Source organism: Leuresthes tenuis, unplaced genomic scaffold, assembly GCF_036924035.1.
Source record: "Leuresthes tenuis unplaced genomic scaffold, fLeuTen1.0.hap1 SCAF_22, whole genome shotgun sequence".
NCBI lineage: Eukaryota > Metazoa > Chordata > Actinopteri > Atheriniformes > Atherinopsidae > Leuresthes > Leuresthes tenuis.
The window spans coordinates 12713648-12738223 of NW_027325376.1; the positions used below are offsets into that span (position 1 = coordinate 12713648).

At 38.3% G+C, this 24576-nt stretch overlaps 3 protein-coding genes across 3 annotated transcripts in view; all 3 read left to right on the plus strand.

Annotated features, from left to right (window-relative positions):
- The window catches only part of epoa (erythropoietin a), a 153995-nt gene that overhangs the window by 36040 nt on the left and 93379 nt on the right, over positions 1-24576 (plus strand). The window lies entirely within an intron of this gene.
- On the plus strand, positions 2676-9747 carry LOC140281881 (up-regulator of cell proliferation-like). The gene is made up of 3 exons (XM_072376384.1): positions 2676-2787; positions 4088-4294; positions 4628-9747. Exons 2-3 carry the CDS (start codon positions 4186-4188, stop codon positions 9277-9279), a joined length of 4761 nt encoding a protein of 1586 aa, XP_072232485.1. The 5' UTR covers positions 2676-2787; positions 4088-4185; the 3' UTR covers positions 9280-9747.
- On the plus strand, positions 15107-22379 carry LOC140281674 (up-regulator of cell proliferation-like). Its single transcript, XM_072376171.1, has 3 exons — positions 15107-15134; positions 15191-15259; positions 17273-22379. Exons 1-3 carry the CDS (start codon positions 15107-15109, stop codon positions 21922-21924), a joined length of 4749 nt encoding a protein of 1582 aa, XP_072232272.1. The 3' UTR covers positions 21925-22379.

The following is a 24576-nucleotide window of genomic DNA, read 5'->3' on the forward strand; positions in this document are numbered from 1 at the left end:
ATACATTACAAAATAGACATATATATCTATATAATATACTGTACATGTACATGAATATTGAATTTGGTGTATCAGTTTACACCCAGTTTGTTGGGATGGATCTCACATTTAGAACTATGATCAATTGGAAGTTGATCCACAATATTTAGTCTAGCTCATAAAAATATAGGACCCAGTGTTGTTTTCAGCAGTTAAGATAAAAAGTTGCGATATAAATGCAGTTCACTTAACCTTAACGGTGAACTTCTACAGGGAATAAAACTCAAATAAAATTCAAAAACCAAAACCTAACATTCCAAAAATCCAAAGGTTACACAGCACTTGAAGTCAGTCATACATTTCAACAAAATATGTTAAACTCAGTTGTTTTTATATTTTCTGTGAAATTCTGACATTTAATCTCAGAAATAATTTCTGGTCAAAAAGCAGAAAAAAGGTCAGGAAATAGCACAGGAAGCACAGAGGTATTGTAGGGTGGTGTGTAACCTTAAGAAGCTGCTGAATACATGACACGCTTCAGACCCTATGGAGTGGTTGTCCCATTGTTACTGAGAGGTCAAGCCAAAAATGACTCTTTGTCCACTTGAAAAATCTTGAAATTGTTTCCAAACAGCTCTTCAGTAAATGCAAATTTGAATCTGTTCAAAATAACTTGTAGGTTAATACAGCTGTACAGTAGATGTTCTGTTATGTAACAACTTAGAACCTATCTCTTCACCTAAATTAAACATGAAGACCCATATGTGTAGGATCTAAGGAAAAATATGCACTTAACAATGAACTCGGATCAGTTTTGACCTACATTTTTACGCCGAAGTCTAACTTCATACTTCATTTGAGAGTAAAATGTATAAATTAAGCCTTGTGTTTAAATTCAACACTAACTATTGAACTGAATGTCTTAAAGATACAACAAAACCTCTCAGATCTAAAACCATATAAGGAAGGTTATATCAGGCCATTTCCCATAAGAGGCGTGATTTCTTGTAAACTGCATCATACCGAAACTGAAAGTAGTTTCAGCCACCAGAGGACAATAAAAGGAGGGGTGTGCAAAGCATCACTGCTCAGACATATACAGTTCTGTGTGGAGTTAACTTTAGAGGACAAACCCCTGTCAGTACATAACAAGAAAGACTCTTTCATGAAGAAATTGGGTTTTGCCCTGAGCAGAACTTTTCCTAAGGTAGGTCATTTCATGCTGTTTATTTTTAGGTTACCATCACATTATTTGTGCAATGAGACTGAAAATGATGAGAAGCAATAATGTGAAAAATGAATGATTTCTGAATTGCTTTCTGAGCTTGTGCTAAAACACATTGTGACTTCAATCATGTGGCAAATTCAGCCAGCCAGTCAAAGAGAAACACAATGAAAACAAACAAAGAATAGATAAAGTAACAAAGTCAACTTAAGGGATTCAACTACAAAACTGTTACTTTTTGATGGAAATTTCGGAAGAAAATCCATAAAACACATGTAGCATTTCTGCTCATGGCTTTTTTTGAATTGCTAACATTACTTGTCTCTTGAATCCTCTTGCTTGTGCTCTTTTTATGTTCATTACATTTCGAAGGTGGAGACCAAGAAAGAGATGATTAATACATTACAAAATAGACATATATATCTATATAATATACTGTACATGTACATGAATATTGAATTTGGTGTATCAGTTTACACCCAGTTTGTTGGGATGGATCTCACATTTAGAACTATGATCAATTGGAAGTTGATCCACAATATTTAGTCTAGCTCACAAAAATATAGGACCCAGTGTTGTTTTCAGCAGTTAAGATAAAAAGTTGCGATATAAATGCAGTTCATTTAACCTTAACGGTGAACTTCTACAGGGAATAAAACTCAAATAAAATTCAAAAACCAAAACCTAACATTCCACAAATCCAAAGGTTACACAGCACTTGAAGTCAGTCATACATTTCAACAAAATATGTTAAACTCAGTTGTTTTTATATTTTCTGTGAAATTCTGACATTTAATCTCAGAAATAATTTCTGGTCAAAAAGCAGAAAAAAGGTCAGGAAATAGCACAGGAAGCACAGAGGTATTGTAGGGTGGTGTGTAACCTTAAGAAGCTGCTGAATACATGACACGCTTCAGACCCTATGGAGTGGTTGTCCCATTGTTACTGAGAGGTCAAGCCAAAAATGACTCTTTGTCCACTTGAAAAATCTTGAAATTGTTTCCAAACAGCTCTTCAGTAATTGCAAATTTGAATCTGTTCAAAATAACTTGTAGGTTAATACAGCTGTACAGTAGATGTTCTGTTATGTAACAACTTAGAACCTATCTCTTTACCTAAATTAAACATGAAGACCCATATGTGTAGGATCTAAGGAAAAATATGCACTTAACAATGAACTCGGATCAGTTTTGACCTACATTTTTACGCCGAAGTCTAACTTCATACTTCATTTGAGAGTAAAATGTATAAATTAAGCCTTGTGTTTAAATTCAACACTAACTATTGAACTGAATGTCTTAAAGATACAACAAAACCTCTCAGATCTAAAACCATATAAGGAAGGTTATATCAGGCCATTTCCCATAAGAGGCGTGATTTCTTGTAAACTGCATCATACCGAAACTGAAAGTAGTTTCAGCCACCAGAGGACAATAAAAGGAGGGGTGTGCAAAGCATCACTGCTCAGACATATACAGTTCTGTGTGGAGTTAACTTTAGAGGACAAACCCCTGTCAGTACATGACAAGAAAGACTCTTTCATGAAGAAATTGGGTTTTGCCCTGAGCAGAACTTTTCCTAAGGTAGGTCATTTCATGCTGTTTATTTTTAGGTTACCATCACATTATTTGTGCAATGAGACTGAAAATGATGAGAAGTAATAATGTGAAAAATGAATGATTTCTGAATTGCTTTCTGAGCTTGTGCTAAAACTCATTGTGACCTCAATCATGTGGCAAATTCAGCCAGTCAGTTCAGAAGCAGGTAGAGAGGAAACTACTGACCAAATTGCCTTTTTAATTTTACCAGCCTAAATCTTTGACTGCGACTGATCCCCAGTCCTAACATAGATTAACTGTATGAACTATCAGCTACTCCTGCTTTGATCTGCACTGGTCACATTATCAGTGCCCCAACCTTATCATGGGTATCTTACCATGATAGGCCTAACAGCAGGCATTTTACTGCTAGTCTTAGTACTTAGAAGATAAAGACTAAAATAGTTATTTCTTGCTACTTTCAGAGAGCAGCTGTCTGAATCATCTATATCAGTGTGAGAGGCCAGAATCTGCATCCAAACAGGAGGTACGCAGCTATCTTGTAAACATCCAACATAAAATACAAATGCTGTCCTTATGATTATGCTTCATGTATCATGTGTGTGAAATACTTAGTACTGGAAGGTATTATCTTTGTTCCAATGAACTACTCCTGATATCTATCCTATATGTCTGTACTGAATTTGGAAGGAAAGCATTTAAGTGTGTTGCTTTCTCTGCTTGGAATAAGTTGCAGAATTGAGTGAACCTGCAAGAGATGGTTTCTCTGCACAGATTTAAGCTAATTTTAAACATATTAGAAGCAGATATGTCTGATGATAAATGCTGTGACTGACCACTCTGCCTCCATTTGGCCTGTGATAAATGTAATGGTTGCATTTTCTTTTTTTCTTTACAGTTTATGCTTTTGTTGTTTAATCTTATTTTATTTTCTGGTTCCTTTTTATAATATTTACGTGTATATATCGTTTTGTGTTCAGTGTATGTGTATTGCTGTGTCTATTTCTGCTGACCTGAGCTGCTGCCTGTCTTGACCAGGAGGCTTGTTGGAAAATAGATTTGGAAACTTATTACTTGGTTAAATAAAGGTGAAATGAGTATATAAATACTTACATTTATTAGTCTGGAATATTAAAAGGGAATTAATGATGAATTGTGAGGAAGTAGAAGGCCCTCCATCAAAAGCATGCTCTGCCTGCAAGTCTGACTGTAAGCTGGATAATAAAGAAATGTCACTGATTAAAATGAATATTTCCACAGAAAAGCAAAATGATAACTAACTCTGCGTAAATAAATTAATCCTTTATTATTGCTATTTCCACAGCCCATTGCCCCCATGTGAGAACAACAATCAATCCTTCCTGCAGTGAGTTTGTTTCTTAGCAGTTGGACACGCCTCATAGTGAAGTTGAGGGTTTCAATATGATGAACTACAATGAGACAGCAGACATAAAGAGCCCGACCCAGAGATCAGGGGAACAAAACTCCCTTCAGAGGAAACCCCCTGAAGAAATGCAGGATGAACGAACAAGTAAGTCTGTTATGAAACCTGCACACACAAGTGAAAGAAAAAGTCAAACATTAGTTGGAAACAAATATTAGAGAGAATAACTGAAAAAAAATGATAATGTATGATTTAATTGATTGAATCTTGGATGAATAGATGAATCTAGGATCTTAAAGAAGGCCGAAGGACAGGAATGTTAATTATCAAACCAAATACATAGGGAGCCTGAGAGTGCTAAATTTTTCAGGTTTGTCTAGTTTGTTTCCAGTGATCAACACCTCATTACAGTTCTTTGTGCGAAACAACCTTTCTATTGTTTATTATTTGATAAATTATCAAGATTCCTTGTTCCCACAGAAACAGACCTGGAGTGCCTGTTGGGGGATCTGGGGTTGGAGGAGTTCCACAAAATTAAGCTTTCACTCAGCAAGATGCTTGAGATTGATGAAAACACCATTACGGATGCACCTCTCAAGTGTAAATCGGACATTCCTTGGTTTTTTCTAAAGAAATTGATGATGGTTAATGTGACCGCAAGGAATGTAAAGTGTTCGTCAATATGTGAGTCAAACTGTGATGATGCATCAATGAATACAGAGGTAGATTTTGATTATTTTTTCAACAGCTCAAACACAGATGACATGATAAACCCTCTCGACATTATCACTGCTCTCTTTCTGTGTTCTGATGGTTTTGTACAGCAAGAAATGGCACTAAAAATGTCTATGTGTCAGTTCTCTGTGCCTCTGCTGCTTCCCAACTGTGACACAAAACAGTGCACACTCATGCTGTGGGCCATGAGAGACATTGTTAAGAAGTACAGACCTCAGTATCTTTTAGAATCCAAAGGCTTCATTGAAGAAAGAATTGTTCATTCTGAACTTCCAATGGTCTCTTTTGTGAGACTGGGTGAGTGCTCCTTGTCTAAATCACAGATCCTCAATAAGCTTCTGAGCAGTTCTCAGCAGAACCATGATTCCTTTGTTCATCGTGACATGGAGTGTGGAGACAGTCCAAGAAAAATATCCAATGGACTGACTGAAATCACCTGGTACCTTCCTTGTGGGAACACAAACATGGACATTTTTGTTGAGCCAGTTGCTATAGCTAACCTTCATGGTGACATTTCTTCATTTGAAGCACAATACTCCTTTCTGTGTCAGACCTCTGCAGCAGTTTTTGTGTTTTTTGACCATATGGACCCTGAATGTGAAATCCTTACGAACCAAAACCACAAAGCACAGATCTTCTTGGTCGGCAACCATCAAAGCAAACACTTCAGTCTAGATGCTCTAAAAAAAATAGCAATGAAGTTAGGTTTGAAAAAAAACAACATCCTTTTAAAGACGAAACAAACAAATGATGCAGACTTTGTCCAGTGTTTGAGGAAAACTGTCAGTGATGTTGTTGAGAACTCAAAGATGAAGATGCCAATAGAGCAGATGGTCAACATTGCCCATGAACTGGGAATCTTGGTTGATGAAGACTCTCCTGAGTGCCAGGCTGGAAAGAAAAACGCAGATGCCATCACTGCAGAAATTGAAGACATGCTTAAATACAAAGAAGCTCAGCTTCCTCTGCAAGGACAAATATGGAAGGATCTGACTTGCTTAGAGAAGGAAGAATTTCGGCTTCGGAAAGCTGGTTCTGAAGACATAGAACAGTACAAGAGTAATCTTCAGGAGCAGAGGGAACAACTGAGGAAAAAGCAGAACTCTTATGACATGTCATCAGCTATGGTTTGCTTCATCAATGCGATATCCAGCCCAGGAGCAGAGAGGCGTTATTTCTTGAAATGGATGAGAATGAACCTGGATAACGTGTCTCGTATTAAACTGTCTGGACTCAGGGAGCTGTACAAAGAAAAGTGCAAAGATTCAGAGAACAAAGAAGAGATCAAAGAAATTGACAGACAACTTTCCAACAGCTCACTGGGGACTGAACACTTCTTTCGTGAAATGGGTCAGATCTATGAAGCTTCACTTTCTCTTCCAGAAACACATCCATCACGTCAACAACTGCAACATCTCCCCAAACTCTGTGCACAGCTGTTACTGGATGGATTTCCTCTGGAGCTTGTAGATGGAGATGCTTCCAACATACCTCTCAGATGGGTGAGTGACGTTCTCTCTCAGCTCAATGAGTCGGCGTCTCCAAAGAACAAGATACTGGTTGTCACAGTTCTTGGAGTCCAGAGCACAGGAAAGTCCACTCTGCTTAACACCATGTTTGGAGTGCAGTTCGCAGTCAGCAGTGGTCGATGCACTCGAGGTGCCTTCATGCTGCTCATCAAAGTCAATGAAGACATGAAAACAGTTCTCAACTGTGACTTCATGGTGATCATCGACACTGAGGGCTTAAAGTCACCGGAGCTCGCACAGCTGGATAACAGCCATGAACATGATAATGAGCTCGCAACACTTGTTGTGGGGTTGAGTGATATCACCATTATCAATGTTGCAATGGAGAATTCAACAGAAATGAAGGACATCCTGCAGATCGTGGTGCATGCTTTTCTCAGGATGAAAGAGGTGGGAAAAAAGCCTAAATGTCAATTTGTCCACCAGAACGTTTCTGATGTTTCAGCCCATGAGAAGAACCTACGAGACAGGAAACTGCTCTTACAACAGCTGAATGAGATGACCCAAGCAGCAGCCAAAATGGAAAAGAAAGATGAGAACAAGAGCTTCACTGATGTGATGGAGTACAGTGCAGACACTGGGAACTGCTACGTTCCAGGACTCTGGAATGGAAACCCACCAATGGCACCAGTCAATGCAGGATACAGTGAGGCTGTGTATGAGCTGAAGAAAAACATCATCCAACAACTGGGAAAGTGTCAGTCATCTGCTAACAATATCCTGGAGTTTAGAGAGTGGATGACCAGCCTGTGGAACGCAGTAAAGCATGAAAACTTCATCTTCAGCTTCAGAAACAGCCTCGTGGCTGATGCATACATCAGGCTCTGCACAGAGTTCAACAAATGGGAGTGGGAGTTCAAAAAAGAAATGTACACCTGGGTAACCAATCAAGAGACAAGAATTTCAAATTTTCGTACAGATGCTGCAAACCGCAAAATGACAGAATTCCTCTCTCAGTTAAAAAGTGAAGCTGTCACTGTGCTGTGCCAAGGGGAGAAAAAGATCCTTGACAATCTGAAGGAATACTTCAAGCAAACAGAGGGTCATGTCTATCTGGTTGAAGGATACAGAGAGGAATTCTCAAACAGTGCAAAGAGTCTTCGAAGAGAACTGGAGCGCTCCATAAGTAACCAGCTCACAGCAGCAGCTGACATCAGACGAGGAATGACTGAACTTGATCAAATCAAGGAAAACCACACAAAAGAAATAGAAAAAGCAGTGTGTGCATTAATTGAAGAATGTCGACAGAAAAAAGTCCAGATGACAGACACAGAGCTGGACAAAGAGTTTGATAAGATGTGGAGTCAAACACTGAAAAAACTGTCTGTCTCAAAACAAAAAGCCACAGATGTTTTCACCAGCGTGTCTCACTGTCTGAGAGCAAATTTATCACACAAGGGGAGTCATGCATGTGAACTGATGAGCAAGACAAATCTGAGAGATTGTGGGTTGAAGCCTTTCAAATACACAGCTGAAAGATTGTGGGAAAAATTTGTAGGTTTCTTCAGCTTAAAAGATCTGGTAAAGGCCAGACAAAGTTTGGCTGACAGCATCATAGCTGCTTGCAAGAACTCTGTAGATGAGAAATTGAAAAGACAAACCAACTACCATGATACTTACATTCAGGAGATCCTTCACATCATCGATGAGAGGCTGCAAACCAATAGAAATGTTGGCACAGACATCGAGTTTGAGGTTTCTCTAAAGCAGCACATCTGTGGATCTGCAGCCAGAGAGTTTCAGCAAATGCATGAAGAGTTTCTACATGTGAATGATCCTCACACTTGTCTCAATCAAAACAAGGACAAGTTCCAGGAAGATTTCAAAGACTTGTTCAATGAACGAGACCAGTGCCAGAAGAAGGCTGAAGAATTCACCAACAAATGTCTGAAGCCTGCTGTTGAAGAATTTGTCAACCGTTCTTTGGGTCTTGATATCATTGATGAAATGCTGACAAAGCAGCAGTTCAGCACACGAATGTCCTTCCAGTATTCAATTCTACTGGATTTGCTTTCAAAGGATGATTTCATCATGTATCTGAAGTACATTAAGTCATATGAGGATTATGTAAAAACGTGGATACTTGAGAAAACAAAGGAGCATTTCTCACGTGTGTCTACATGTAAGTTTGAGGATCGACATCTTAAGTCAATCAATAACAGCATAAATGATGCTATAAACAACTCCAAAGAACAAATGCAGGGAAACCTAACGGCATTTGTAGAAGAAATCTGCAAAGAACTCGATGATAAACTGGCCATTTCAAAGGGGGATCTTGATGCTTTCATGGCCCTGAACAATGCCGACCAGGAACAGTTTGCACACTGGCTCAAAATTTCTGTGACGGACATGGAAGAAGCTCTTAAAGAGAAGTTTAAAAACACAACCTTTGAAACCAAACTGAAACATCTTCCTAAAGAGAATGAGCTTTTCAACAGAGTGATTGGTTGTGGCAAACAGTGTCCATTCTGCAAGGTCCCATGTGAAGCAGGAGGAAAAGGTCACACTGAGCACTTTGCTTCACTGCATCGACCAAAGGGCCTGGGTACATACAGATGGGATGGAACAAAAAAACTTGTTTGTGACATATGTAGTTCCAGTGTGATAAGTGACACACGTTTTTGCTGCATGGAAACAAAAGGTGAATGGCATCCTTATAAGAATTACAAGGTAATTTTTCCAGAGTGGAACATCGTACCAGATGGAAGCCTTCAGGCATCAGACTACTGGAAATATGTCATGAATAAGTACAACGCTGATTTTGCCAAAGCATATGATGCAGAGAAGGCTGACATTCCCCAATCTTGGGTCAATGTCACAGTGAAACAGGCAAATGCCAGCCTTAAGGAGTCATTCAGCATCAAGTGAGACCAATTACATAAACCTCAGATAGAGTTAAGAAGTGAATCTCCTACTCCTTTAGATCATGTTATTGTTTCCCCTCTATATATTAACAGAAAACCACAGTGGGATAACTGCTGCTTACCTTTCCGGGGTTTGAATCTAACATTATTAATAAAAAGTAAAGTGATATTAGTCAGTTTTTTTTTTCTTTCAGTGAAATTGGTTTCTTGTTGAATTATCACTTAAAAAGTAGTCAAATGAACAAGGTGATAAAATGCTTTTTCTTTTCATTGACTGAGTATAACATGCGTGTTGTTGCAGTTTTTGGGATTAATCTGGTGCCACTTGTAGGTCACTTAGCTTTGTAGTGCGAGTATGTGAAGAATTTAGAATCCACCTCTTTAATCTAAAGTGTCTGCTTGGAACAATTTAAAGATGCTTCATTCTCGATGTCAGCATATCTGATAACTAAATAAAGAAAATAAACCTGCATTCTGGCTGTGAATGTCTCGGATGTGTTACAGGTGAGAATCAGAATATACAGGAAATATCTTACAAATAAAACAAAAACTATTTTACTTAACCGTCCTTCTTCCCATCACATCTCATGTTTCTGAGATAAAGAACAAAAACAAGACAACTACAAGCAGTAGAAGAAACAAAGCTGAAGGATGAAGTGGGTGAGCGGACATGTGTTGTTATCGTATGTGTTGGCTGTGTTAATCGTGTGCGTTAATGCTCAACTAGCATGTGACACAGGATCTTTGTATTTTGTTACAGTTTGTAAAATCAATTCAGTGCAGACTCTGAAGCAGACACCAGTGGAGGCAGGAATAGGTAGAAATGATTTAGGTTGACAGTTCAGATATGAGAGTCTCTGTAGAAATCGAGAGGTTGGTTATTTGTGAGGAGATGAAGGTTCGGCAACAGGAGAGCAGCAGCCCAGATTCCACCCCCGATAAGGAACACACAATCCTGCACGACCCAGCACACAGCTCAGGAAAAAAAACATACAACTAGTGCAACTGTGGCCAGCCCAAAGCAAGGCCCAGGTTAATGTCCGTTACACTTTGATTATGAAACAAGCAGTTTGCTTCAAACACCGTTAGATAAAAAAATAAAAAAACAACCTACAACTCTATTCCATCTGAAAACATGTTGTAAAAGATGGACGGACACCAGGAATTCCCTCAAAATTACAAAGTTTATTCAAATTAATATAAAAATACCACAGTCTATTTAGCTAAAAAAAATTACTGTAGAGAAAAAGCAGTTAAAATAAAGTGAGACATTAAAAGGGTAAAACAACATTGGGGATGACTGTGGCAACAAACCTGGGAGTAAAATCTGTAGGGATCAGGTCCTCAGCCTACAGCAACCCATCACCACACAAAAGAAACATGCACTGATGGTTAAAATCCACACCAACCGGGAGAGGGGTGAAGGTGACAAGGACAGGTGAGCTCCTTCTACCAAGATGCCAGAAAACAGAACAATGAAACAAAGCAGGGCATACTCACCAGGCTAATTGCCCTTTTTGCAGTGCAGTTGATTCTAAAACCAGGAAATATGAGGACCTACTGCTATGGTAGCCCAGAAGGGACATCTTGACTACCGGCTACACAACCATGACATACAGTATTTCCACAGTAATGTGCATTAACTCTTTTTAGCTCGGTCGACCGCAGTTTTCCTGTGTTGGTTTGAGAGTTTTTGTAACAAGGAAAAAGCTTTACAACCACTAAGGTGTCATACTTGGAGAGTTATAAAATACTGCAGTGTGTTACTGTCAGTGTATTCTTGGTTCAGATGAATGATTATCTGACAGTATTAATGGCCCATCCTGTTTATTAAGTCAAGTTATATCTATATTATAATAACTTTAAACTGATAACTGAAATCTTTTATCTTGAGTTTTGATGGACTAAATTAAGAGAATTTCTTCCGTTCAAGTTAATATCGCATCCAAGATTTAAACAAAGCAATAATAAAATAAAACTGATATTTAAAGCTGATCTTACAGAATATCAAAAAGAGTTTCATATTTTTATCACAAGAAACAAATTCAGTCAAGTTATGTTGAAAACTGAGTTGAAAAAGTCTGGGAAACTGAAATCATAAGTAATGATGGTTTGAAACTATATATAAACTGTACCATAGGTAAAAGTAAAGAAATGTTAATTACTGTGGCTAAAAAAAGAATTAGATTAAATTTATTTGAACTATTCAAAGTTCAAGGGGCAAAAAGTAAAAAAAAAAAATCCACCGGAATCTACTTTTGCTACAAATTCTCAAAATAAAGATAAATACAACATAAAACTGTCAAAAAATCAGTTTGTAGCGTGAAAGTAACAACTCACGATGCTGATTTTTCTCAGCAAACATCTTAGATTTTCAATCTTTGTGTCTATGTTCATCTATGCTCCATCTCTCTTTTATTTCACCTCAGCCATCCACTGAAATCTGTTTCTGAATAAATCTGAGGTGAGAAATAAGCACTTGTCGTTAAAACTTTGCACGTGTTACAAGTACAGGACTTCAAAAGTTTGTTCCAACATTTGGGAGCCACACCCAAAGTGTGTGACCCAAGCAGGAAGTGTAGTTTAGCTTGAAGAAAAAATGTCAAACTTATTTTCATCAAGATGCTACATTCTTCAAATGAGTCTTCAGTCTCTGGCAGAGAAAGATTGGAATAAAAAAAAGAAACAATGCTGAACTTTTTTCTTCATAAGCCCATCACAACTACCACATGAGCCCCTGTCAGGGCTATCATGATATAATCTCATAAGACTGCACCCATCAAAATATAACATTCACAGTAACAAGTAAGATCACAATAATACTGATGATGAGTGGAAGTTGTACTCGTGTTTTAAGCTTTTATAATCTGCTAAAGATATGCATCTCATGTGTTGGTAAAGAAACCCTGAAAAGGCTGGAAAAGTGACAAAATGTCCTCATATTGAACAGTGCTTTACAGTGAAAGGAGTCAGAGAACACATTTAGAAGAACTCTAAGTTGAAAAAACAATTTTTCATCCGACACACTGAGAGTACTTCTGAGGCTGTGTGAAAACAAATACAAACACTAACTCTGAAGCCCCTCATCAAAGCAGAGTACAGGAACCTGTAACCATGCAACATACAGAACGAGTGATAATGAAACAACTAGATTAATATCAGTTTTATATTTGTTTCATCTAATTGAACTTTGTTTCATAAGAATTTTAGCAAAAGTGTTGTGTCATTTAAATTACCCTGATAAAGAGGTAATCACTAAAATATGTGTTTTGCTTTTGTCACTTTTAGTATTTAGTTAACGAGAGACTTGAACAAACATAGTGTATAGTAATGTTGCACAGGTAAATGTGGGCTAACTGTGCAGATCTAGCTGATAAAAGCTAACTAAAGTGAGAAAAATATTAGCATTGATTAGATAAATATCACCATGTATCTTTACTAATCAGTGCCACTTATCCATATGTAACCCACTGAGCAAAATACAGCCCAAATCTAAAAAAAAGTGATTCATGGCCCTCCAGATGATGTCTTCAGAGAGAAAGTGACATTTAAGACATCAATGAAAAGCCATAATACAAACAGCTATTGATGTTGTCATGCGAGCTTCTCTCGATATCTGTTTTCTGACCATGTATTACACATGCATCCAAATCCTCTCTTACAAGTCATATGACATAACACGTAGGAGCAAAGTGGGATTATTGTCAGGCTAAGAATCTTGCCCCTCAACAGGATGTGAAATTTATGATCAAACCAAGGCCCTCTAATAACAGAATTACTTCTCCTCTTCCTCATCAACAGCCAACTGCCTGAGATTTAGTTGCACATTTCCAACCACACCATTAAACCGAGTAATGGGAAAAGGACTGTATGGTGAGCCTCTGGTGTGTTTGGTGTCTTCTCATGAGAACACTTCTGGAAGAAGAATGCACTTTACAGGGCCGATCAAAAGTATTTCCGAAATTGATGTGGATGCAAGACATATAGGTGTGGTCTAAAAGAGGAAAATTAAACGATACATTGTCTAATATAAATTGAAACAAACAATTTGCATAAGCTTACCTGCAACACTCAATCAAATCAGGGTAGTTTTTGTGGAAAAACACTGGCATCTATTGGTCAATCAGGGACATTTCACCATGTGAATCGATGAGCAAAACTGCTGTTTCAGTACAAAAAAAGGCTGGAATAAATGCATAGAAGCTGTAAACAGTGACATTAGCGAAGCGAAAAAGAGATCACAGTTTTCACAGGTATAGTCTCAGATACAATTAACAGTGGGCTCCAACGATACAATATACCATAATATACAAAGGTAAAGAGGAATATTTCACTGATTTAACAACAGGAATGAACCTGTAATGAACAAACTATCGCAGTTGCTTATCATAAGGACGGCTGCATAGTTCTCTCACTTTTACTCACGTTATGCCCTCAGAACAATCAGTAACTAGGTCGTAATTAGGAGTCCACAACATTAGCCAATACACACACACACACACACACACACACACACACACACACACACACACACACACACACACACACATGCATGTATTTTTATATATACACACACATAAATGCAACAAGCTGTTATTAGGAACAGACACAAACTTGAACAGCAACTGGCTCACACACATATATGTGTGCTCATGTTCATAGAAAATAGGAAAATACAGTGATGCTCTGGACCAACTGCACCTGAGAAACTGCACGTACTTAACTTACAATAATTACTCATTTACAGATATTTTGTGCGTACTCCCTACATAAGTGCCGTTGCAAGAAGTTGCCTGTTGTTTGATGTTCAAAACATGATATATAAAGCAGATACACAGTTAGAGATAGCAGCACTGCTATAGCACTTCGTACTGCCAACTTCTGACTAATTATTGACACGGTTTAATGAGACATTCGTCTGCCATCGCGCAAAGTTCAGGTCTATGTTCAGCTAATTTAGAGGTCAAACAGGTTCATTTAACATAATCCAGCCAATTTATTATGCGTTCTGTTTTTATTCAGTCATACAGTGATTTTGATTCACTTTTGTTTAAAATAGAAAAGGTGAATATCAAACATATAACTGTTCCCTCCAAAAAAACACGAGTGCTCTTTTCATATGAAAATGTATCTGACGATGAGGTTTAAACCAGAAAAAAACAACAGAAATCTAAAAAGCTGCAGAGTTACTTTGATTTAATCTTTTAGCTGTCAAAACGATATTAGCTCACAGACCACACGGTTTTCAGCCTGAGACCTTGTTGCACATTTGCAAGTTCTTTGGTCCCAACTATGTGTAGTTAAGTTTCATTTTCTCGTGGCCTAGTTATCCATGCTGTTTCTGGGAAATTAAAGGGAAAGTGACTGCACCCATCAGGATAAAAGGAACGGCTGAAGCATTTTACTGGCAGTTGCAAGGAAGCGTGGTACTTTATAATCAGACTAAAGTTGAGTCAGTTTAACGTTTAGTTTATACAAACTTGGACAAACAATGACATATTTTTGCTGTTGTAAGATATTTCTTATGAAGGTAAGTCACTAGTCCTTTGATCATTTGTGCACATCTTGTAAATTTAGTCCTTTGTTTATTCCAGGCTGATTACTCTCGTACAATACGGGACGGCTGTATTGTAGCTGTATCAGAATATAAGATTAACTTTTTATTGTTGTCATTATTGTTTTCTGTTACATTTACTCGGAATAAGTTTGAATAGTCTGGACCAAGTGTGACGAGGTGACTGAGAGTTTATCTGCAACAATGGAAAGCTCCGATGAAGAAGATGTAAGAGAAGAATTATGTCATGAAAATTTAGGAGTAAACAACAGAACACATGAACAGAATATCTTGCAGATTGACTGGTTTGACTTGTGGTGAATATTTGTCTAATTTATCAAGGAGTTCTTTGATGCATCAGATATCAGTGTTTCTGCACAACTGAAAACTGGGACAACAAGCAAACCAGCTACTACTGCTGTCAAAACAAGTAAGTCAAAAAAGATGAATTGATAACTGAAAAAGAACCAAAACAAACCCAGATTTAGAAAAAAAAAGGAAATAGTGACCACGATTGTCAGTTTATGGATCTAATCTTTGTTAAATGTTCTAATCTAAAAATGAATCTAAATTAATAAAAAATGAAAGACTAAAGCAGTAAAATAAGATAAAAAGGTGTAAAATGAACAAAATAGATAAAATGCTTTTCAGCTCATATAGTTAAAAACGTCTAAACTTCAACATGAAGTTAAAACACAGAGTGGAGACACAGAACCAAAATATCTGTAAAACTTCCGAATACAGCTACAAGGTACAGCTACAATACAGTGTATGAGCATCTTGCATGAGGTGGCAACAGCTGAACCATGAGGTGGATACCAGCTGGACTGCCGATAAATGGTGATCGAACAGACGTGCTACAGCTTTAGAGATAAAACTGGTCTTGATACAAAAAACAAAGAAAAGTGGAATGTTTGCCCACAGATGCTATTAAGTGCAATGATGCTAACTGTAAAGATGAAAAGTTCAGTCTGGAACAAGTTGATAGGCGAGCATCACACTGAAGCTTGTGCAGCTGTGTGTCATTGCTCTTTCTAAGTCATGGGCAATAGCAGGTAAACTGAGTAATAACTAAGTTATTCTGATTTTTGGAAAGAAGTGAGAATTCTTAACAAATGCATAATGTCTCTACCATGCACTACAGGTGGGAGCTCTGGAACAGACAATATTATTGAATAATGTCAGCATGATAGCTCCTCATTTAATTGTGTTAAAAGGGACTTGTATAAGGAAGGAAATATTGAGGTTGATGATAAAATTGTGTTTATGTTAAATCAAGTGTTTAAGCAGTAACTAAGCTGGCTGATAACAAAGCAAGTGGTTTTGATCATATGTCTGCTGAACACTTTCAATATGCCATCGGTACCATAGCCCTTCTGCTGGCCATGTCTTTCACTGGCTTTATTTTTCATAGCTTCTGACCACATTCAATCCTGTCTGCTTTGTTAGTGTCACTTATCAAAGACAAAGCCGGTAGAGTGGGTAGTTCAGATAATTACAGGCCCATTGCTTGATCCAACATCTTGTCAAAAGTTCTTGAAATAATTCTTCAGGTTGGCAATGGTGCCGGACAAGAGGCGATTTTATCCCCAGTTCTTTTTATTCAGATTATAGATAATCTGTACAGACACCTGAATGATTGTCAGACTGGGTGCATGGTTGGTAATTTACTGGCGAACCATGTCAGGTATGCAGACGATCGTGTGGCTCTTAGTCCGAGTAACATTGGCCTTCAGCAGCTTCTTTCTATTTTGTTCTGCACGTGCTGTTGCTGAGCTGATTGTGTGACGTAGGCTTCATGTTTATTTGATCTGATCACAGGTGGCCACTCAGGACACATGTGAAGACGCACTGTAATGGCAAACGTGAATACATCCATTTAGTGCTGTGATCAAACCACCCAGGACTTATGTTAGCACTAAATGTGAACCGTCTCTATGACACAGTCCACCATTACAACATATAAATTCTTGTTTAGTAACAAACAACTAAAAAAGCTCTGAAAAGTCCATTCAAATGCATCTGGGTCAGCTCTAAAGAAAGAAGTTCTTTTTCTTTTTGAATCAGATTCACCTTTTAATTTTTCTATCCATCAGCATACTCAGCATTTTCTGCAAGTATCTTATCTTTAAAGTACTGATACAAATGACAAAACACGATAAATTACTTTCAAGATAAGTGGCAGGATACCACACTATAAATGGTGGTATGTATAGTGTACCTTTTATCCCATATTTGATTCCTGTTATGTTTGTAAGTTATGTGGTTTTTAAAGTTTTTTCATACGATTCCTTTCTGACAAAAACACAAGCGATCTGTTTGTTGGGAAAAAGAGAAATTGTAATGTTGGAGTTTTTTTCCCCCCTCAACAATCATTATAAGCTGCCATTTTGCAGGTCTACTCCCGCAATGGCTTTTCTAACAGCTGTCTTTATTTCTACAGAGACAGACCTGGAGAGTCTTCTGGAGGACATTGGGTTGAAGCAGCATGGCACTGAGAAGCTTTCACTCAGCAAGCTGCTTGAGATTGATGAGAAAACCATTACGGATACACCTCTCAAGTGTAAATCGGACATCCCTTGGTATTTTCTTAAGAAATTGATGATGGTTAATGTGACAGCTAGGAAAGTAAAGTGTTCATCAATATGTGAGTCAAACTGCGAGGATGAATCTGGGACAACAGAGGTAGATTTTGATGATCTTTTCAACAGCTCAAACACAGATGACATGATAAACCCTCTCGACATTATCACTGCTTTCTTTCTGTGTTCTGATGGTTTTGTACAGCAAGAAATGGCACTAAAAATGTCTATGTGTCAGTTCTCTGTGCCTCTGCTGCTTCCCAACTGTGAGACAAAACAGTGCACACTCATGCTGTGGGCCATGAGAGACATTGTTAAGAAGTACAGACCTCAACATCTTTTAGAATCCAAAGGGTTCATTGAAGAAAGAATTGTTCATTCTGAACTTCCAATGGTCTCTTTTGTGAGACTGGGTGAGTGCTCCTTGTCTAAATCACAGATCCTCAATAAGCTTCTGAGCAGTTCTGAGCAGTACCATGAAACCTTTGTTCATCGTGACATGGAGTGTGGAGGCAGTCCAAGAAGAATATCCAATGGACTGACTGAAATGACCTGGTACCTTCCTTGTGGGAACACAAACATGGACATTTTTGTTGAGCCAGTTGCTATAGCTAACCTTCATGGTGACATTTCTTCATTTGAGGCACAATACTCCTTTCTGTGTCAGACCTCTGCAGCAGTTTTTGTGTTTTTTGACCATTTGGACCCTGAATGTGAGATCCTTACGAACCAAAACCACAAAGCACAGATCTTCTTGGTCGGCAACCATCAAAGCAAACACTTCAGTTTAGATGCTCTAAAAAAAATAGCAATGAAGTTAGGTTTGAAAAAAAACAACATCCTTTTAAAGACGAAACAAACAAATGATGCAGACTTTGTCCAGTGTTTGAGAAAAACTGTCAGTGATGTTGTTGAGAACTCAAAGATGAAGATGCCAATAGAGCAGATGGTCAACATTGCCCATGAACTGGGAATCTTGGTTGATGAAGACTCTCCTGAGTGCCAGGCTGGAAAGGAAAACGCAGATACCATCACTGCAGAAATTGAAGACATGCTTAAATACAAAGAAGCTCAGCTTCCTCTGCAAGGACAAATATGGAAGGATCTGACTTGCTTAGAGAAGGAAGAATTTCGGCTTCAGAAAGCTGGTTCTGAAGACATAGAACAGTACAAGAGTAATCTTCAGGAGCAGAGGGAACAACTGAGGAAAAAGCAGAACTCTTATGACATGTCATCAGCTATGATTTGCTTCATCAATGCGATATCCAGCCCAGGAGCAGAGAAGTGTTATTTCCTGAAATGGATGAGAATGAACCTGGATAACGTGTCTCGTATTAAACTGTCTGGACTCAGGGAGCTGTACAAAGAAAAGTGCAAAGATTCAGAGAACAAAGAAGAGATCAAAGAAATTGACAGACAACTTTCCAACAGCTCACTGGGGACTGAACACTTCTTTCGTGAAATGGGTCAGATCTATGAAGCTTCACTTTCTCTTCCAGAAACACATCCATCACGTCAACAACTGCAACATCTCCCCAAACTCTGTGCACAGCTGTTACTGGATGGATTTCCTCTGGAGCTTGTAGATGGAGATGCTTCCAACATACCTCTCAGATGGGTGAGTGACGTTCTCTCTCAGCTCAATGAGTCGGCGTCTCCAAAGAACAAGATACTGGTTGTCACAGTTCTTGGAGTCCAGAGCACAGGAAAGTCCACTCTGCTTAACACCATGTTTGGAGTGCAGTTCGCAGTCAGCAGTGGTCGATGCACTCGAGGTGCCTTCATGCTGCTCATCAAAGTCAATGAAGACATGAAAACAGTTCTCAACTGTGACTTCATGGTGATCATCGACACTGAGGGCTTAAAGTCACCGGAGCTCGCACAGCTGGATAACAGCCATGAACATGATAATGAGCTCGCAACACTTGTTGTGGGGTTGAGTGATATCACCATTATCAATGTTGCAATGGAGAATTCAACAGAAATGAAGGACATCCTGCAGATCGTGGTGCATGCTTTTCTCAGGATGAAAGAGGTGGGAAAAAAGCCTAAATGTCAGTTTGTCCACCAGAACGTTTCTGATGTTTCAGCCCATGAGAAGAACCTACGAGACAGGAAACTGCTCTTACAACAGCTGAATGAGATGACCCAAGCAGCAGCCAAAATGGAAAAGAAAGATGAGAACAAGAGCTTCACTGATGTGATGGAGTACAGTGCAGACACTGGGAACTGCTACGTTCCAGGACTCTGGAATGGAAACCCACCAATGGCACCAGTCAATGCAGGATACAGTGAGGCTGTGTATGAGCTGAAGAAAAACATCATCCAACAACTGGGAAAGTGTCAGTCATCTGCTAACAATATCCTGGAGTTTAGAGAGTGGATGACCAGCCTGTGGAACGCAGTAAAGCATGAAAACTTCATCTTCAGCTTCAGAAACAGCCTCGTGGCTGATGCATACATCAGGCTCTGCACAGAGTTCAACAAATGGGAGTGGGAGTTCAAAAAAGAAATGTACACCTGGGTAACCAATCAAGAGACAAGAATTTCAAATTTTCGTACAGATGCTGCAAACCGCAAAATGACAGAATTCCTCTCTCAGTTAAAAAGTGAAGCTGTCACTGTGCTGTGCCAAGGGGAGAAAAAGATCCTTGACAATCTGAAGGAATACTTCAAGCAAACAGAGGGTCATGTCTATCTGGTTGAAGGATACAGAGAGGAATTCTCAAACAGTGCAAAGAGTCTTCGAAGAGAACTGGAGCGCTCCATAAGTAACCAGCTCACAGCAGCAGCTGACATCAGACGAGGAATGACTGAACTTGATCAAATCAAGGAAAACCACACAAAAGAAATAGAAAAAGCAGTGTGTGCATTAATTGAAGAATGTCGACAGAAAAAAGTCCAGATGACAGACAGAGAGCTGGACAAAGAGTTTGAAAAGATGTGGAGTCAAACACTGAAAAAACTGTCTGTCTCAAAACAAAAAGCCACAGATGTTTTCACCAGCGTGTCTCACTGTCTGAGAGCAAATTTATCACACAAGGGGAGTCATGCATGTGAACTGATGAGCAAGACAAATCTGAGAGATTGTGGGTTGAAGCCTTTCAAATACACAGCTGAAAGATTGTGGGAAAAATTTGTAGGTTTCTTCAGCTTAAAAGATCTGGTAAAGGCCAGACAAAGTTTGGCTGACAGCATCATAGCTGCTTGCAAGAACTCTGTAGATGAGAAATTGAAAAGACAAACCAACTACCATGATACTTACAGTCAGGAGATCCTTCACATCATCGATGAGAGGCTGCAAACCGATAGAAATGTTGGCACAGACATTGAGTTTGAGGTTTCTCTAAAGCAGCACATCTGTGGATCTGCAGCCAGAGAGTTTCAGAAAATGCATGAAGAGTTTCTACATGTGAATGATCCTCACACTTGTCTCAATCAAAACAAGGACAAGTTCCAGGAAGATTTCAAAGACTTGTTCAATGAACGAGACCAGTGCCAGAAGAAGGCTGAAGAATTCACCAACAAATGTCTGAAGCCTGCTGTTGAAGAATTTGTCAACCGTTCTTTGGGTCTTGATATCATTGATGAAATGCTGACAAAGCAGCAGTTCAGCACACGAATGTCCTTCCAGTATTCAATTCTACTGGATTTGCTTTCAAAGGATGATTTCATCATGTATCTGAAGTACATTAAGTCATATGAGGATTATGTAAAAACGTGGATACTTGAGAAAACAAAGGAGCATTTCTCACGTGTGTCTACATGTAAGTTTGAGGATCAACATCTTAAGTCAATCAATAACAGCATAAATGATGCTATAAACAACTCCAAAGAACAAATGCAGGGAAACCTAACGGCATTTGTAGAAGAAATCTGCAAAGAACTCGATGATAAACTGGCCATTTCAAAGGGGGATCTTGATGCTTTCATGGCCCTGAACAATGCTGACCAGGAACAGTTTGCACACTGGCTCAAAATTTCTGTGACGGACATGGAAGAAGCTCTTAAAGAGAAGTTTAAAAACACAACCTTTGAAACCAAACTGAAACATCTTCCTAAAGAGAATGAGCTTTTCAACAGAGTGATTGGTTGTGGCAAACAGTGTCCATTCTGCAAGGTCCCATGTGAAGCAGGAGGAAAAGGTCACACTGAGCACTTTGCTTCACTGCATCGACCACAGGGCCTGGGTACATACAGATGGGATGGAACAAAAAAACTTCTTTGTGACATATGTAGTTCCAGTGTGATAAGTGACACACGTTTTCGCTGCATGGAAACAAAAGGTGAATGGCATCCTTATAAGAATTACAAGAAAATTTTTCCAGAGTGGAACATCGTACCAGATGGAAGCCTTCAGGCATCAGACTACTGGAAATATGTCATGAATAAGTACAACGCTGATTTTGCCAAAGCATATGATGCAGAGAAGGCTGACATTCCCCAATCTTGGGTCAATGTCAAAGTGAAACAGGCAGAAGACAGCCTTAAGGAGTCATTCAGCATCAAGTGAGACCAATTACATAAACCTCAGATAGAGTTAAGAAGTGAATCTCCTACTCCTTTAGATCATGTTATTGTTTCCCCTCTATATATTAACAGAAAACCACAGTGGGATAACTGCTGCTTACCTTTCCGGGGTTTGAATCTAACATTATTAATAAAAAGTAAAGTGATATTAGTCAGTTTTTTTTTTCTTTCAGTGAAATTGGTTTCTTGTTGAATTATCACTTAAAAAGTAGTCAAATGAACAAGGTGATAAAATGCTTTTTCTTTTCATTGACTGAGTATAACATGCGTGTTGTTGCAGTTTTTGGGATTAATCTGGTGCCACTTGTAGGTCACTTAGCTTTGTAGTGCGAGTATGTGAAGAATTTAGAATCCACCTCTTTAATCTAAAGTGTCTGCTTGGAACAATTTAAAGATGCTTCATTCTCGATGTCAGCATATCTGATAACTAAATAAAGAAAATAAACCTGCATTCTGGCTGTGAATGTCTCTGATGTGTTACAGGTGAGAATCAGAATATATCTTATATAAAATATCTTACAAATAAAACAAAAACTATTTTACTTAACCGTCCTTCTTCCCATCACATCTCATGTTTCTGAGATAAAGAACAAAAACAAGACAACTACAAGCAGTAGAAGAAACAAAGCTGAAGGATGAAGTGGGTGAGCGGACATGTGTTGTTATCGTATGTGTTGGCTGTGTTAATCTTGTGCATTAATGCTCAACTAGCATGTGACACAGGATCTTTGTATTTTGTTACAGTTTGTAAAATCAATTCAGTGCAGACTCTGAAGCAGACACCAGTGGAGGCAGGAATAGGTACATACAACTAGTGCAACTGTGGCCAGCCCAAAGCAAGGCCCAGGTTAATGTCCGTTACACTTTGATTATGAAACAAGCAGTTTGCTTCAAACACCGTTAGATAAAACAATAAAAAAACAACCTACAACTCTATTCCATCTGAAAACATGTTGTAAAAGATGGACGGACACCAGGAATTCCCTCAGAATTACAAAGTTTATTCAAATTAATATAAAAATACCACAGTCTATTTAGCTAAAAAAAAATTGCTGTAGAGAAAAAGCAGTTAAAATAAAGTGAGACATTAAAAGGGTAAAACAACATTGCGGATGACTGTGGCAACAAACCTGGGAGTAAAATCTGTAGGGATCAGGTCCTCAGCCTACAGCAACCCATCACCACACAAAAGAAACATGCACTGATGGTTAAAATCCACACCAACCGGGAGAGGGGTGAAGGTGACAAGGACAGGTGAGCTCCTTCTACCAAGATGCCAGAAAACAGAACAATGAAACAAAGCAGGGCATACTCACCAGGCTAATTGCCCTTTTTGCAGTGCAGTTGATTCTAAAACCAGGAAATATGAGGACCTACTGCTATGGTAGCCCAGAAGGGACATCTTGACTACCGGCTACACAACCATGACATACAGTATTTCCACAGTAATGTGCATTAACTCTTTTTAGCTCGGTCGACCGCAGTTTTCCTGTGTTGGTTTGAGAGTTTTTGTAACAAGGAAAAAGCTTTACAACCACTAAGGTGTCATACTTGGAGAGTTATAAAATACTGCAGTGTGTTACTGTCAGTGTATTCTTGGTTCAGATGAATGATTATCTGACAGTATTAATGGTCCATCCTGTTTATTAAGTCAAGTTATATCTATATTATAATAACTTTAAACTGATAACTGAAATCTTTTATCTTGAGTTTTGATGGACTAAATTAAGAGAATTTCTTCCGTTCAAGTTAATATCGCATCCAAGATTTAAACAAAGCAATAATAAAATAAAACTGATATTTAAAGCTGATCTTACAGAATATCAAAAAGAGTTTCATATTTTTATCACAAGAAACAAATTCAGTCAAGTTATGTTGAAAACTGAGTTGAAAAAGTCTGGGAAAGTGAAATCATAAGTAATGATGGTTTGAAACTATATATAAACTGTACCATAGGTAAAAGTAAAGAAATGTTAATTACTGTGGCTAAAAAATAATTAGATTAAATTTATTTGAACTATTCAAAGTTCAAGGGGCAAAAAGTAAAAAAAAAAAATCCACCGGAATCTACTTTTGCTACAAATTCTCAAAATAAAGATAAATACAACATAAAACTGTCAAAAAATCAGTTTGTAGCGTGAAAGTAACAACTCACGATGCTGATTTTTCTCAGCAAACATCTTAGATTTTCAATCTTTGTGTCTATGTTTATCTATGCTACATCTCTCTTTTATTTCACCTCAGCCATCCACTGAAATCTGTTTCTGAATAAATCTGAGGTGAGAAATAAGCACTTGTCGTTAAAACTTTGCACATGTTACAAGTACAGGACTTCAAAAGTTTGTTCCAACATTTGGGAGCCACACCCAAAGTGTGTGACCCAAGCAGGAAGTGTAGTTTAGCTTGAAGAAAAAATGTCAAACTTATTTTCATCAAGATGCTACATTCTTCAAATGAGTCTTCAGTCTCTGGCAGAGAAAGATTGGAATAAAAAAAAGAAACAATGCTGAACTTTTTTCTTCATAAGCCCATCACAACTACCACATGAGCCCCTGTCAGGGCTATCATGATATAATCTCATAAGACTGCACCCATCAAAATATAACATTCACAGTAACAAGTAAGATCACAATAA